The sequence below is a fragment of the Carettochelys insculpta genome, chromosome 1 (assembly GCF_033958435.1).
Source record: "Carettochelys insculpta isolate YL-2023 chromosome 1, ASM3395843v1, whole genome shotgun sequence".
NCBI classification, from domain to species: domain Eukaryota; kingdom Metazoa; phylum Chordata; order Testudines; family Carettochelyidae; genus Carettochelys; species Carettochelys insculpta.
The window spans coordinates 163,127,854-163,144,739 of NC_134137.1; the positions used below are offsets into that span (position 1 = coordinate 163,127,854).

Sequence of the window (16,886 nt, forward strand, 5' to 3'; positions counted from 1 at the left end):
CGGGCTGCAGATCCTCCTCCTGCCATTCCGGAGCAGCAGCCGGGCCTCCGCCCCCCGGGGATCTCCGGACCGTGGGAGTGGACCGAGAGGTATGTATCCCCCTCTGGAGTACACCCCTGGGCTTGAGGAGCGGGGGGTAATAGATATGTGTCCAGGGCCCCCCCACATGCTCACATGGCCATGGCCCCAAGGACAGCAGGACCATGTCCCTCACAGCAGTGCATCAGTCCCGGCCCCCCTGCACCCCGCACGACAGTGCCATGCCCCATCCCCGGAGCAGGGGGGAGCGGAACCTCGAGGGGCCCCCAGGAGGAGGGGGTGGGACACCCTGCAGCAGCAGCAGCAGCAGCAGCAGCAGCAGCATGTGATGGAGTGGGGGGAGTGCAAAAGGGAGACTCAGGCTACATATGAGCAACAAGAGCCGAATAGCTCCCAGGGGCAAAGGAGGATCCTGGGGCTACAGCTGGCATGTTACACCTCTGCCCTGAACAAAGAGGAGGGAGGAGCCGAGCTGGCTTTGAATAGGGATGGGAGGGCGGGGGCCACAGGTAGAGGCTAGGGGAAGGGAGAGCTGGAAGGCAGCCAGCCTGAGGAGGGGGAAAGCTGCATCCCAGAGGGGCACCCCTTGGGGTCTTCTCCACATGACGGGTTGGAAGGACTGTCTCTTCTGACAGCTGGTGCTGTTACTCCTGGGAGAAACTGGGCATCTGTGGCCTAAGAAACCTCTCCTGTCAGACCCTGCGGAGTGAAGTGAGAGTCGCTCCCACCAGGGGACGGGGTGCAGTGCAGGGGGACCCCTGAACCCCATCCATCACAGCAGCATCTCCCGGGGACTGGGATGGGGAACCTGCAGCACAGGGCTGGGGGGACAAAGGCCACGGCTCGGGGCCCACACTAACGCCTGTCTCCATTCTTCTTCCCCCCCTCCTCTCCTGTATCCCGCAGCTGCACCATCGGAGGGGCAGGAAGAGAGCACCGGCGAGCCATCAGTGGTCCCGGAGACCCCTCCGGGGCCATCGCACCAGGCAAGCCCCTCGGCCGAGGACCGACCGGCCCCACGGCGGGCTAGACGGCGGATCCCGTGCCACCACCAGCCGACGGCAACGGACCCCCAGCTGCTGCCCATCCACCGTCGGCAGCTGGAGGTCGCAGAGCAGCACCTGCACCTGCAGCAGCGGGCACTGGCCTGGCGCCAAGAGGCATGGGGGGCCTACATGGACACTTTCAACCGCCTGGTGGACTACCTGGCCCCCCATGCCGCACCGGCCGCCGCAGCGTCCGCCCTGCCTGCTCCACCCGCCGCACCACCAGCTGCTCCACACGTCGCCATCCTGTCCGCCGTCGCCCCGCCACCCACCGCCAAGGGCCGGAGCGCCAAGGGAACCCTGGAGCCAGCTGAGACTCGCCGGGCATATCTTCCGGTCCGCCCTGCCCCCCGCCAGCACCGGACAGGGCTGCGGCCGCGGTGGGACTCCCGGCCACCCACGCCCAGTGCCAGACTTTAGGGGCAAGGGGCCCGGGATGTGGCCCCCCCCCTTGTATATAGTTGGGACTTATTAATTTGTGCCCCCCCGTTTGCCTCATCCCCCCCATGTAAATAGTTCTTCCCTTTATCATCCCTGGTTTTCTTTTTATTACTGAACAAACTTTTTTATTACTATTGTTTTATTTGTACATATTACTTTGGTTCCACACGTTGTATATAGTTTGTTCTTGTTTTATTTATAGTTAAAAAAAAAAAGTTCTAAAAGAAAAAACAGGTTAAGTTCAGCCACAAGTGTGTGCTGTCATTTGTCCAGGAAAAGTGGGAGGGGGGTGCGGTTGGGTGCTCCATGGTGTGGGCGTTGGAGCAGGGAGTGTGGTGGAAGAAGGGGTGGGCAGTGGGGGGCCTGGCAGAGTTCACCCCGTGGCCTCATCATCGAAGTGGGCCCGCAGGGCCTCCCGGACCTGGGTCCCTTCGGGGTCCACCTGCCAACCGGGGGCAGCGGGTGGCTGCATGTTGGCCCTGCCGGCCTCCACAGCCCAGCCCTGGAAAAAGGCCTCCCCCTTGCTCTCCACCAAATTGTGCAGGGTGCAGCAGGCACCCACAATCAGGGGGATGTTGTTGGGGCCCGCATCCAGGCGGGTCAGGAGACATCTCCAGCGTCCCTTCAGGCGGCCAAATGAGCGCTCCACCACCTGGCGCACGTGGTTCAGGCGCTTGTTGAAGCGCTCCTGGCTAGCGGAGAGATGGCCCGTGTACGGGTGCATGAGCCAGGGCCGGAGGGGGTATGCCGCATCTGCGATGACGCAGAGGGGCATGGTGGTGTCCCCCAGAGGGATCTCCCGCTGGGGGATGTAGGTCCCTGCCTCCAGCCGGCGGCACAGGCCCGAGTTCCAGAAAACCCGGGAGTCGTGGGTGCTGCCAGGCCAGCCCACATAAATGTCCTGGAAACGTCCCCGGCTGTCCACCAAGGCCTGGAGGATGACAGAATGGTAGCTCTTGCGATTCAGGTATCGTCCTCCACTGTGATGCGGGGCGCGGATGGGGATGTGAGTCCCATCCAGAGCCCCGAAGCAATTGGGGAAGCCCAGGGTGGCAAAGGCTGCGATGGTGGCATCTGGGTCCCCCAGCCTCAGGAGCCCGTGCAGGAGCATGGCATTGATGGCACGCACAACCTGCAGGGAAAGCACATGGGAGAGCACCAATGAGGGGTGAGCAGGGTGTCCATGGCCCTGCCCTCCCCTCCTCTGCACTGCCCTCCCCCGCCCTCCCCTCCCCTCCTCTGCCCTGCCCTCCCCCGCCCTCCTCTGCCCTGCCCTGCCCTCCTCTGCCTGGGCCCCCCTCCCCTGCCCTGCCCTCCTTCCGTGGGTTCTCTTACCTCCATGAGGACAGCCCCAACGGTGGCCTTGCCGACACCAAACTGCTGTCCCACGGATCAGTAGCTGTCTGGAGTGGCCAGCTTCCAGACAGTGATGCTGACCCGTTTCTCCACAGGGAGGGCACGCCGCATGGCGGTGTCCTGGTGCCTGAGTGCGGGGGTGAGCCACTGGCACAGCTCCAGAAATGTCTGCCGGCTCATCCTGAAGTTCCTGAGCCAGCGGTCGTCGTCCCACTCCCCAAGCACCAGCCGCTCCCACCAGTCGGTGCTGGTGGGGTAGCTCCACAGCCGCCGGCGTGTGAGGCGGGGGGGGGGCGGGGTTCTGCAGGGTTGGGGGTTGAGCCCTGCTGCCCTGGGGGCAGCTCCTCCTCCGGTGTACCAAGGAGGTGCTCAGCTGCCTCCCCCATGGCATGGATCAGGGCAAGCCCTGCTCCTGCCGGGAGGGCTGGGTGGACCTCTGGCTGCTGCTGCTGCTGCTGCTGCTGCTGCTGCTGCTGGGGGTCCATGACTGCGGCGCCCGGGGTCTGTGTGCCTATGGCTCCTCAGACCGCGTGCTGTGCAGGCTGAGTGTGTCTGGGAGGGGCCCTTTAAGGGAGCGGCTAGCTGTTGCCCCGGAAGCGCTAGTCCGCCCTGTGACCCTGTCTGCAGCTGTGCCTGGCATCCCTATTTCGATGTCTGCTACTTTGGCGTGTAGACGTTCCCTCGCAGCGCCTATTTCGATGTGGTGCTGCGCAACGTCGAAGTTGAATGTCGACGTTGCCGGCCCTGGAGGACGTGTAGACGTTATTCATCGAAATAGACTATTTCGATGTCGCTACATCGAAATAAGCTATTTCGATGTAGGCTTCACGTGTAGACGTAGCCCATAAGACACAATGGCTACGTCTACACGTGCAGCCAACATCGAAATAGCTTATTTCGATGTTGCGACATCGAAATAGTCTATTTCGATGAATAACGTCTACACGTCCTCCAGGGCCGGCAACGTCGATGTTCAACTTCAACATTGCTCAGCCCAACATCGAAATAGGCACAGCGAGGGAACGTCTACACGTCAAAGTAGCACACATCGAAATAGGGATGCCAGGCACAGCTGCAGACAGGGTCACAGGGCGGACTCAACAGCAAGCCGCTCCCTTAAAGGGCCCCTCCCAGACACAGTTGCACTAAACAACACAAGATACACAGAGGCTACGTCTACACGTGCACCTAACTTCGAAATAGCTTATTTCGACGTTGCGACATCGAAATAGGCTATTTCGATGAATAACGTCTACACGTCCTCCAGGGCTGGCAACGTCGATGTTCAACTTCGACGTTGCTCAGCCCAACATCGAAATAGGCACAGCGAGGGAACGTCTACACGGCAAAGTAGCACACATCGAAATAAGGGAGCCAGGCACAGCTGCAGACAGGGTCACGGGGCGGACTCAACAGCAAGTCGCTCCCTTAAAGGGCCCCTCCCAGACACACTTTCATTAAACAGTGCAAGATACACAGAGCCAACAACTAGTTGCAGACCCTGTATATGCAGCACGGACCCCCAGCTGCAGCAGCAGCAGCCAGAAGCCCTGGGCTAAGGGCTGCTGCCCACGGTGACCACAGAGCCCCGCAAGGGCTGGAGAGAGAGTATCTCTCAACCCCCCAGCTGATGGCCGCCATGGAGGACCCCGCTATTTCGATGTTGCGGGACGCGGATCGTCTACACGTCCCTACTTCGATGTTGAACGTCGAAGTAGGGCGCTATTCCCATCCCCTCATGGGGTTAGCGACTTCGACGTCTCGCCGCCTAACGTCGATTTCAACTTCGAAATAGCGCCCAACACGTGTAGACGTGACGGGCGCTATTTCGAAGTTACTGCCGCTACTTCGAAGTAGCGTGCACGTGTAGACGCAGCCAGAGCTGACAACTGGTTGCAGACCCTGTGCCTGCAGCATAGATCCCCAGCTGCCGCAGAAGCAGCCAGAAGCCCTGGGCTAAGGGCTGCTGCCCACGGTGACCATAGAGCCCCACAGGGGCTGGAGAGAGAGCATCTCTCAACCCCCCAGCTGATGGCCGCCATGGAGGACCCAGCAATTTCGACGTTGCGGGACGCGGATCGTCTACACGGTCCCTACTTCGACGTTGAACGTCGAAGTAGGGCGGTATTCCTATCTCCTCATGAGGTTAGCGACTTCGACGTCTCGCCGCCTAACGTCGAAGTTAACTTCGAAATAGCGCCCGACGCGTGTAGACGCGACGGGCGCTATTTCGAAGTTGGTGCCACTACTTCGAAGTAGCGTGCATGTGTAGACGCAGCCAATGTGACCAAATTGTTCTGGACTTAATTTATTCTATGAAAAAGAGATTTAAGAGTCTTGGAAAAACAACAGATGTGGGAAAATGGTGAGAAACTGGACAATACACACACCTCTCAGTAACACAAAAGCAACTGGATTCTTTTGTAAAGGGTGATGGAAGAAAACTGGCAGGGATATTTCCTACTCCCAGTTTTGCAATTATATTTCTGATCCAATATACTGTACTCTCCTTCTTCTCTATACTATGTCTTACCTACAGCGAACTTACTTGTGTTGGATTGCGTATGGAAATCAAAATGCAGAGTCAGAGTTCTAGAGTTAACCTGGAACTCATTTTTATACTCTCATTCCAGTCTTTTCTTCTAAAGGCTTCAATTCCCTGTCCTCTCACTCATTTTTGACCTCAAATCCTTCATCCTTTTTTCTTCTCCTCCCACTTAACATCTTATCACATTACTTCTCCAACCCTGCAATTTTCTTCTGAGTGAAATGGTCCATGGCTTTTCTGCTTTTAAGAAAATTATCATCATCATCTTTCTCCTTTTGATTTCAGAGTTTTCATCCCTGCTGCATGTACTGAAGAGGTGTATATTCCTACCAAGCTAAGAAGGATGGTAGTCAATTTAACTGCAACATAAAAGCAAAGAGCACATATTTTCCTTTAATATGAATACAAATTAACCTACCAATATCATTATCAGAACATTTATGGTTTACTTTACCCTTGTGAGTGCTAACAGATTAAAGAATCAAGTAAAGTAACATATCCATTATTATATTAAGTAATACATGTAAACAAGCAGTAATGTTTGCCTTTCACTATTGGTACTTCACCTCTCATTTTAACTCAGAGCCCTTTCTTTCCTTTGTGTTTTATGCATGTTTAAGTACTGAATGTAAGCAACGTAAATTCCAAATGCTTTAACCTACCAGTGATTTTGCATGTGCAGTAAGATATCAAAATTACTACAAGAATTCAGTACCAATTATTTGCCAAAAACACACAAATATTTTGTTCTCAAACAATCTCCATTTAATAAATTAAAAATGGATGAATATAGACTTGAAAAGTTCAAGCATAATTCTAAAAAAAGTTTCTTTTAGAGTAATTCCTACTCTATTGACTAAATGTTGTATGCTGTTTGAGGAAATGTTTTCAGAAAGAACAAGGATAGGCTGAAGAGAGTTTTAAATGCTGTAAAAATCCAAGTGGTTGACAGCTTCCCATCTGTTCAACTTCTATTTTCAAATAACCATTAAAGTTTAGAGTTTGATGCAACTGAAATTGCAGATTAACTAAAAACTAGGATCAAGTCTACATTTACAACTTCAATGTTCCATTGTAAAAAATTAACCCTTCACCCCACATATATGTATTGCTTACTTGCTTTGTCTGTCCATGCTGGCTACTCTGAGACTTTCCCAACGAGAATTAAGTAGATTCATTTGTTCTTGGATTTCATTTTCTTCTTCATCTGCAAGCTTCCCAATCGTTATAAGTTGACTCCCCACTTGCAAAACATTCCCAACACGTCCCTGATGAGCTGTTAATTCCATCATAAAGCCCTGAAAATAAAGGTAATATTATCTAAGATTACAAAGATTTAAAATTTTGTAGAAATACCTTCAATTCTACTAATTTAAAAAAAATTATAACTCAATCGAAAAATAAGCACAGTCACTTGTGTTTCTATAGGAGGCAAAGTCTCCAGTGTTAAATTTAAAGTTTCCAAACCAAAATGAACAACGCAAGAACAGGGATTGACAATAACTCTAGTGAAAATGTTAGCATTTTGACCTTACTATACCATAAAAATGGGTTAATAATAATTTAAAAAATGTTGACGTGTTTCCATTGGTTTCTCAGTCTCTGGGTTCACATCTACCTCATGAGTGTGGAATTGCTCTTTGACTTCTTCTACATCACTGGATATATCTCCTTGTGCTTGTAAAGCATCTTCTGCTGAGAGAAGCCATGAGAGTACTTCTTCTAAAGCTGTTTGATAGCTGTCCAAGTCCACTTCTACCTCCACACGTGAGGTGCCAAATGACCTGTCTTCAGGAGTATCCAAATACTGATCAAAAATAAAAATATAAATGTTGCCATTAAGCAACAAACAAAGATGAACAAAGAGCTATACTAGATAAATAAATAGAATGCCATCCTCTTAACTCTATAGAACAATTCTTTTTTTATGTAAGAACTTTGATAAACGGATGATCTGGTAAAACATAAAGGCAGCTATTTCAATTCAGGAAATTAAGCACTAAAAATCAGCTAAATTCAGAAAGACTAAATAAATATTTTTGTACTAAATCTAATATTTTCAATACTTAGAACAGTTATTGCATTTGAAATCAGAAGATATATGTGTTGCATATTCTTCAATAAGTATTTTAAACAGTGGGATTTTTCCCATTTCTACTTTTTCCATAGCTATTTTGTCTCTTTAGAATAACAGAATGATATTATTTCTATATCATCTAGCATAAACAAGGCATTGGAAATGCTTCACACAGCAATGAACTGCATGCTGGTACTATATCACCAGCATGCAGCCAAACTGAAGCACAGGCAACAGTAAACATTTAACTATTTTTTACATCTATGCAATAGTATATTAGAGTAATTTGCAGAGTATCATTCATCCAAAATAATGTTATAAAGTTTATGAAGTCAAAAAGCACTAGACTGCCCCCCCCAAAATTCAGGAAAAAATAGCCATTATTACTATTAATTTTCACTCTAAGAGCCACCCACACATCTAATCCCAGTCAAGTGCCATTCACAAGCAAATACTCCATGTCATCATGCAGCAGGTTAAACCGAGAGAAAAAGGTAACAAATAACATTACGTAGCCATTGTCCCTTTCACCCACTCCACTGGAGAAAGTGTTACAAGACCAAGATGAGAAATAAGGGACTTCTGCTAATTAGTCAAAAGCTATAGAGAAAGCAAATGTAAATCTGACAGCAAGATAGAAGAACAATTATTTGATTGTATGTTGCATTTAGCATTAAGGATTCCTAAGGCGTTTTAAAAGCAGATAGTTTCACAACTACATTGTGATCAGCTCTACTGTCATGCAAATACCTATGGCAGCAGTAAGAGATAGAAAGTGCTTAAATTATGCACAGTGTTTTAGGATTGAAAGTAAAGACTTCCTTATCCAATTGAAACTAGAAGTGGGGGGAGAGAATTTAAAGTAGGCAAGATTAAATTTGACATCTCCAGCCTCACAAAAAGTGCCAACAGATCTTCACAGAAACTTTGGAGTTACATCCCAGTAAAAGAGATAGCACCAATAATAAGCTGCCAATATTCAAAGAGCATCCCACAAACTTTTTGCTCATTAATGTGTAAAAATACTATGCTCCAGAGGCATATGCACAGCAACAAAGCAGAAGCAAGCAACTAATTAGTTCTCCAGATTCAAAAAGAGGCTTTCAACAAAGGAATGGTATGAAGTAAGTGTTGAAACAATTCCAACTACCAACTAGTCCTAAAAGTGCTTAGTTTATACATATCAGCATAGAACATCCCAACTTGAAATAACCCAGGAAAGGAGAATGCTAATCTTTGTTTGGAGTAAAATATCACTATAAAGAGGAATTCAAACAGCATAATTTTTATGTCAACAGTTACTCTCCTCCTCTTTGAAAGTGTTGTGTGGAATGTTCCTATCTCCCATGTGAAACAGAGAAATATATCACATTTTTATCAAAATGGACGAGAACGATTAAGGTTTTTATATTTCTACAACAGCATAAATTCCCCATCCAACATTCTTCCCTCCATAGAACCAAAATCAATTATTGTCTGATCTGTGTTAAAAGGGCAGAGTTTAAAAACACTGTCAACTCCTACTCCACTGAAAGGCTGTATTTGTTGCAAAGTACTTCTTGTCATTTTGATCAAATGTCTTTCTCATTCTCTCAGTTTCTCATAAATTCAGAAAGAGTAAATACTGACTTTGTCCTCAGGATCAAGGGCTGATCTGCATATGGTACAATCAAAGCACAATGGCAGCTACAGCCACATACATAACCCACAAAAGTAACTGGCCACTCTTGAATTACACTCAAAACTCAATATAAAGAGGAGAAAATATTTGCACATGTAATTGGTATGTGGTGAATTACAGCACTCACCCTGTGTCCAGAGAGCCAGAAAGCATGGTGTATGGCAGACTGTTTTGGAATTGTGAACTATACTGTAAGGGGAAGGGAAACAGGGAGAGGAGAGCAAAAAGCCATTCAGGTCCTGCTGGCTAGGGGAAGACTTGCAGAGCACCATGCAACCTTGCATGTAACAGTCATTTAATTACAGAAGCAGCCTAGAGAAAGATAAAACAAGCTTTGACTCTTTGGAACAGCCTGCTTTCTCTCTCTCTCTTTTTGGGTTCTTGCACATGATCATTCTGAAGTCTAAGAAGTTGCAAACTTCCAGTTAGCATTTTCAATATTTTTAGCTAATTTCTGTGTGTCTGCTTTGAAGCAACATAAACCAGCCAGCTGTTCAATCAGGATCACGGAGAGGACAAGAGAGTCTCACTTCCTACATTCGCTGACCACAAAAGAGGGAAGACTTCTCACACACAGTGGAAAGAATCAAGGTGTCCTCGTCCCTTTTGGCTCAACCAGAAGTCCCACACTAGTGAGTCAGGTGGATGTGTGTCATTTTTGTGTGTACAACTTTCCTTCAAAACTTAGCCAAGAATAGATTGAGAAGGGCTGAACTTCTGCATATGAGTCTATTTTTTCCCCTATCTGGCCCTACCAGTAGAAGGATGTTCTGAAAATCTCATGGAAAAGTCTGCTTTCATGGAACTTCCAAACCATTTTTTCCAGAGAGAGTATGAGATTTTTGACATTTTGAAAAGCACTGAAACATATCAGTGTTTCCAAATGGAACTCAGACTGTAAAGCCCCTGAGTTTCACCTATCCCTACTAGATATGTTAAAAAATAAAATAAATTCCCCAAATGAAATACTTTAAAAAGGACTCACATCGGACTTGAAATACTAAGAGAAGAAAAAAAGGCCTTTACATTCTGTCAAGATAAGAAGAGCACCCCCTTCCCCCACGGACTATTAAAGTTTAAATTAAAGTTTAAGGAGAAAGAATATAAGACCTGTGACCTTCAGAGGCTTAGAAAACCAGACAGGCTTGGCAGCTGTTTCAATTGATTCACAGAGCTTAAAGATGGAAAGGATAGTCCCTCCTGTTTTGAGAATCTGCTTAAAATATTTTGCACTTCTCACCCACTATTGTATGATACATGATCTCAAAGTAAAATCAAAAACAAAACAAAAACAAAAATCCCAACCAAACCAAAAGAAATCTAATGTTATTAAGCACTACAGTATTTTATAGTTACAGAGGGGTAGCCGTGTTAGTCTGTATTTTCACAAAACATAAACGTCCTGTTAGTCTTTAAAGTGGTACAAAACATGTATCAGGTGATGAGCTTTCATGGGGCAGACCCACTTTTTCAGATCTGGAAATAATGCTGATTCATCCAGTTCATTTTCCTTCATTACTTTCAAAAATAATTTTACCCCTGAAAACTTGGGGCCCAGTTTCACCACATTCACTCATATTGCATTGTTTCATCCTCCACAAGCAGTGTTTATGGAAACGTTGTGCTAAGTCCCACAAAACTGGTGGACCCTGTTTAAATTCAGAGAAATTCTTGTAGATTTCTCTTTATATGAAATACAATAGAAGTCCCCTTATTATTTTCACCCTAATACACTGCACTGAAAAATTGCAATCCCACACGATAAAGTTAGATGTAAAATTTACACACACACACACAAAATGGGCTTCACTATATCAGATTTCTACTGTAATATGTCAGAATGAAATACTTTAGTGCATTTTAACATATGGGCCCAAATCCCTGAAAGAATTTTGCATATTGAAAGGACTGCCAATGAAACTAATGTGGCACTGCAATCATAAAGGTCAGGTTGTTCAAATCACTTTGCAGGCTTAATAATGAATGTATGTATTGTACAAACACGTATACAAGTTGAACTTCTCTAGTCTGGCACCCTCTGGACCTGACTAGTGCCAAACAAGAGAATTTGCTGAACCATGGGAGGTCAATATTGTCTAGCAGCATTACCAACACTTCCACTGCTTATTGGGCTCTTAGAAGACATTTAGGGGTAAATTACAGCTAAACAACAGCAGAGAGCACTGAGAGCTAGGACTGGTGGTTGTAAACAAACTTTTTGGGACCATGGGAAACCTGACAGTACTTATGATGAGTGAGCATCCAACTATCTAAAATCATGCTGGACCACTGGTGTTGCTGGACTAGAGAGTACCAGAGTAGAGAGGTTCAACCGATATATCCACTCAGAAGCTGTACTGTGGCACCATTTATTAAGATTGCCTTATATATAAAACCTAATTTCATTTAATTAAAATTTGCCAGGCCTTAATTGTTTGGGTTGAAAGTTTCCATTCCTCAAACCCAGTGTTTCTGAAAAATAATAGCCATACATTTTTGCAGTTACCTAAAATTACGTTAAAGAAAACCAGATCATTTTGCCCATCTTTAATTTTTTATCACCTTTTTCTTTGAAAGGCCCTAGTACTCCCACGCTGTGTGACAAGGACTTGAAACCAGTGCCTTTTGTTGTTTCTGTAAAAAAAACATGCCCAAATTTGGCCAAGTTATGAACTTTGAAGGATGGGAAGGGGAAAAACCATAGTTCAAATATGTTCAGAGATTTTTATTTAAGATTTTAGCACTTAAATTCCCAGAATATTTCTGACACACTGAAAATGCATCAGCCTAGGTCTGAGCAAGACTTTCCCTGCCATAAATCTTTTGGGCTTCTTTAGGCTATTCCAGGTTGTGCCACCTGTCTGTCAAGGAAGGAGCCTGCATGATTGGAGAGGGAACAAAAACTGTACCTGAAAAGATAGGTTGAAACAGTGTGGCTACATCAACATTACAGAGATCTTTCCAAAGAAGCTTTCCCAGAAGATCTCTTCTGAAAGAACTTCCTTCGAAAGAGTGCGTCCACACACCAAAAAGTGGATCAAAAGAGTGTTCTGCTCTTTTGAAAGAAAGCATCCACACAGCCCCCACTGTTTCAAAACAATGGGCCAAGGGTTGAAAATGAAGACTGTTCTTTCGAAAGAAGGGCACTGCGGAGCATCTATACACGTTTTCTTTCGAAAGAAGCTTTTGAAAGGGGTCGCTGTTCCTGAAACGGGAAGGGAAGAGCAATTTGGAAAGGAGCACCACATTCTTTCAATTAACTTTTGAAAGAATGTTTTTTGTGTGTAGATGCTCCATGGGCTCTTTCGAAAGAGCCCCCTTCTTTTGAAAGAACTTGCTAGTGTAGACACAACCTTTGTGTGTAGACACTGTGTGGCCTCTTTTGAAAGATCCCCCTTCTTTCAAAAAATCTTTTGAAACAATTTATTAGTGAAAATCAGCCTCTGTGTGTGTGTGTGTATTAGATACATAAACTTTACACAGTAATAGTCTCAGCACTGAAGGCTTGATTTTACAGGGAGTAGTTACCTAATCTAATCTAGTCTAATCTAATCATCAAGACTACCAAACTGTGAAAACTGGATTTATTCACTCTCTAGAAATACTGTTTTGCTTATATTTGTGTGTCAGAGTCAACGTTATTAGTCCACTAAATCCTTTATGCTGAATGTAAAATCATTGATATTTAAAATATTCCTGAACACTGCAATATTTATATTTGCTCCTGTAAATAAAATCATTTTCCACTCAGTACAGTAGTGCCTCAATTTAAGCGAGGGTTGTGTTCCCATTCCCCACTCACGTAACTTGAATTTCACATAAGTGGAGGGAGGGATGGCTTTTTTCCCCAGTGGAATGCACATTCTTCAGCCGAGGAAGCAGCTGGAGCACCTAGAGCTCCTTTTGAAAGGTAAGTGCTGGGGTTGGAGGGAGCAGTTGGGGAGGGTTAAGCCTGGCGGTGGGCTGGGGCCAAGGGAGTGGCACAGGGAGTTAAGTCTGGGGTGGGTTAGGCCTGCAGCAGGGTCAGGGTGGAGTAGAGCAGGAGCCATGTGTGGGGGAGGGCAGTGGAATTGGGGTGGGGGGGTTGAACTAGAGCCATGCGTGGGGGTGGTGAGCTGGAGCTGTGCTTGGGTGATGAGCTGGGCCATGGTGGGATTGAACTGGGACAGGGGTGTTGAGCCAGAGCCATGCACAGGGGATTTGAACTTTGGTGCGGGGGATTGAACCAGGGCTGCATGCGGGGGGTGGGGAGGTGAGGGGATGAACGAGGTTTGTGGGGGTTGAGCTGGAACCATGCTCAGGTGGTGAGCTAGCGGGGGTTTGAACTGAGGCCAGGGGGGTTGAGCCAGATCCCCACGCAAGAGGTGGTGAGCTAAAGCCAGAGCCAGGTGCGGGGGTGGGGGAGGAGCTGGAGCTGTGCCTGCTTGGTAAGCGGGGCTTGGAGTGCATTGAACCAGGGCTGCATGGGGCTGGGAGGGGTTGAGCTGGGGCCGGGGGCGGAGGAGCAGGATTTTAAGTCGTGCTTAACTCACATTAATGCAAGTTAAGCACAACTCGAAATTGTGCGTTTTGAGGGTTTACTGTAATTCAAAGACCAGGATCCAAAAGGTAAGCATTAATATGACCTTGCGTATACAAGCAATAAACCAGCTCTTGTGACTGAACAGAACTCTTCTCATTATAAAAGTCGTATAAATTTATGAGTTTGGTGGGGTTAAAAATATCTGCCCTAACAAATGTTATCCCCAATGATGTCACAGTCACGTCAGTCCCTGGGTACTGGAGAGACAAGCAGAGGCACTATTTGTGAAGGATGTGAGCAGGGCCATCCCTACATGTGACTGCATAGGGCACCACAGAATTTCAGGGTGCCCATGCAGCTAAGTGCTGTGCTTGGGCTCCTGTGGCCAGCCCCATCCCCCAGCCATCCCACCCTGCACAGGCTCTGACAAGCCCCTGCTCACCGGCAACAAGAAGCAGTGTGAATATGGTTGGCGTACTTAGGAGGAACAGTGGGCAGCTGTGCAGCCAGCATTTGCAGAGAAGCAGTGGTTTCCCTTTCAAAGCACTGCTTCTCTCTGGGCAGCTGGGCAGCTGCCCTCAGCTTTTCCTGAATCCTCCAGCCTGCGCCACTCATTGCCTTCCAACTGCTCCTATGAGGCTGCAGGTGAGCCTCCTTCCTTTCCCTGCCTCTGCCTGGGGTTGCCAACTCTCCTGACCAGATGCTATTTATGCCAAAGGCCTCTGGTCCAGGAGAATTGAAAACTCACCACAGCTGCACCAACCCCCATGGAGCATTGGTAAGGATGACCCTTGGTTGTGGGGTCTCTAGACCTCCCCTGAACTTTGTACCAGGAGACTACTTACCCTGGTCCCAGATACAGCTTTACAAAATTTATTCCAAAAATAGTTGAATGTGGAAATTTCCCTCTACCCCCTCACAAAGTACAGTCCAGTGAAATCCTTACAATTGGTGCAAAAATCTTTACAAGTTAGTCTTTAATATTTGTAAATCATCATGACTCAGATCTACCACAAGCGACTAAAACTCATAAAGACTCTCCCATGAAGCCATACGTACTGAAGACCTATTTTTAAACATGTATTTTGAATGTTCCCCTGGAATTCAAAGGATCTTATATTACGTAGTGTGCCAATGTACTATCCTGCTCTCCCCATATCTGGGTTTAACAAAGGAGGGACAATAGTAATATTATATTCATTCTATGTTTAATGGGAATGAAAAGTGTAACAATGTTGGTAACAGAATGGAAAGTTCTTGCAATACTTTGACAGCAATGGCTACCCACAGTTGATGGATCTAGTTTGGGAATGACTAACCCCTAAACATGCTCCAAATAAGTGACACTAAATTTCTGCAGTAAAAAAACAAACAAACAAACAAACAAACAAACAAACAAACATAGTTTCTTTGAGCAGTTCCTATTACTCCATAAATGCATCTTTAAACTCTCCCCAATGTGACTGCAAGAGTTTCTGAATGTACCAGTTAGATTTGTATCAGGACCGAAGAACACATCAACTGGAATTTGAAAGCTGACCTTGGTACATGATAATTTTTATATCAATTAAACACTGCTTTCCTAGCACAATCAAAAGTTCCGAATTATAATGAAAAGTTATCAATTCTCACTGGGTAGAAATATTTTTCCATGCTTTTATAGAGCATAAAAAGTAATTATAGCTAATTACATATATTTAGCTGAACATTACTATGCTCCAAAGCCAGTGTTCAAATACATTACAAATATTTACTTGTACAGCTTTGTGAATATGGTATAGACACTCAAACATTTTGGGATATACTTTGACTATTTAGTGCATCTCATCTTTTGCCATTTGTACAAACATGAAAACCATTTACTTTTATGCATTGATGCTCATCACTATTTCCCACTCATCTAAATATCTCATATCTCACATTGGAGAAAGGGAAACATGTTGGGAAGTAATATAAGAATGTCACAAAGAATGTACATATATTGACTGGAGAAGTTAAATTTACTACAAGATGATACATTTGTAAGCCACAGATTTGACTGACCCCAGTTAGTGGCAGACTAGTCAGCCAAACTTCATAGTTGGACTCAGAGAAAGTACAGTAACCATCTCTACACTACAGCTGGTCATAAAAACCTTCAAAAGAACTATCTTGCATCACAAAACATAGTGCTAATAAAATCAAAATGCCTTTATAAACGTGTGTTGATTGGCTATTCTGAAAGGAGAACAGAAGATATTTGATATGCATTTCATGAGGCCACAACTTTATGATGAGATGTTTACAACTCCCCGACAGATTAGTCTTGTCCATTCAAATGGGGGCGTCAAGCACTGGACTGCCCCTTTCAGACCTGTCATTCTTACAGTATGAGACTGCAACCATGCTTACCCCTCCTTCCTATTTGCAACAGTTTTCCTCTCTCTCCTCCCAGCCCCCAGCCATAGAGAGATGTTCCCATCGTTTGGCCAGCCAGCCAAATTCCACATCTCCCTCCCCACATGTCCACTGGGGGAATAAACAGGGGAAGGGTCCCAACAATGTCAAAGAATTTCTTTACAATGTTTATATTACATACCATAATATTTCAAAATTAAAAAATCTAGGGGAAAAAGTGCATTTTCTTTGATGGAGAATTTTGAAGTTCTTGGGTTTCATTTTTTAGTCAAAATTAAACCCAATTTCAGGATCTCTTATCTTTTGCACAAAGGATATCCATTCTCTTCTCAGCTCTGCTCCTCTGTGCTGAAAACCCTGTAGTAGCTCCTCAACTGACTGGTGACACAATACAGCAAAATGAAATCTGATCTATTTTGAGGCTGATCCTGTCTCTGTGGCAGAAAATTCAACTTCAGTAGGTCTCTGCATAGACTCTTCACCCTCGTGGAGTACACTGAAGGGAATTGGTTTATGAAATGCTCACAGTTTCTATGTTTCAACAAAACATGAGCAGGGATCCTTAAGTTATGAAACAGAAGAAAAGGGCAAGAAAACCATATAAAATAAATAATACCAGCTAATGTTTATGGGAATCTATAAAAACACACAACACAGTTTCCCCTATTTTAGGAATTTATAGCTGCGTCTACACGTGCACGCTACTTCGAAGTAGCGGCACCAACTTTGAAATAGCGCCCGTCGCGTCTACACGCGTCGGGCGCTATTTCGAAGTTAAC

At 45.8% G+C, this 16,886-nt stretch overlaps 1 protein-coding gene across 11 annotated transcripts in view; it reads right to left on the minus strand.

Moving 5' to 3' along the window:
- DMD (dystrophin) overlaps nucleotides 1-16,886 on the minus strand; it is a 2,199,436-nt gene that overhangs the window by 1,407,142 nt on the left and 775,408 nt on the right. For all 11 annotated transcript variants that reach the window (XM_074994601.1, XM_074994607.1, XM_074994584.1 and 8 more), the window contains 2 exons: nucleotides 7,049-7,237; nucleotides 6,547-6,728 (listed from right to left, as the gene is read on the minus strand). In XM_074994601.1, the coding sequence (XP_074850702.1) occupies nucleotides 6,547-6,728; nucleotides 7,049-7,237 (371 nt within the window). The remainder of the gene's footprint in view (nucleotides 1-6,546; nucleotides 6,729-7,048; nucleotides 7,238-16,886) is intronic.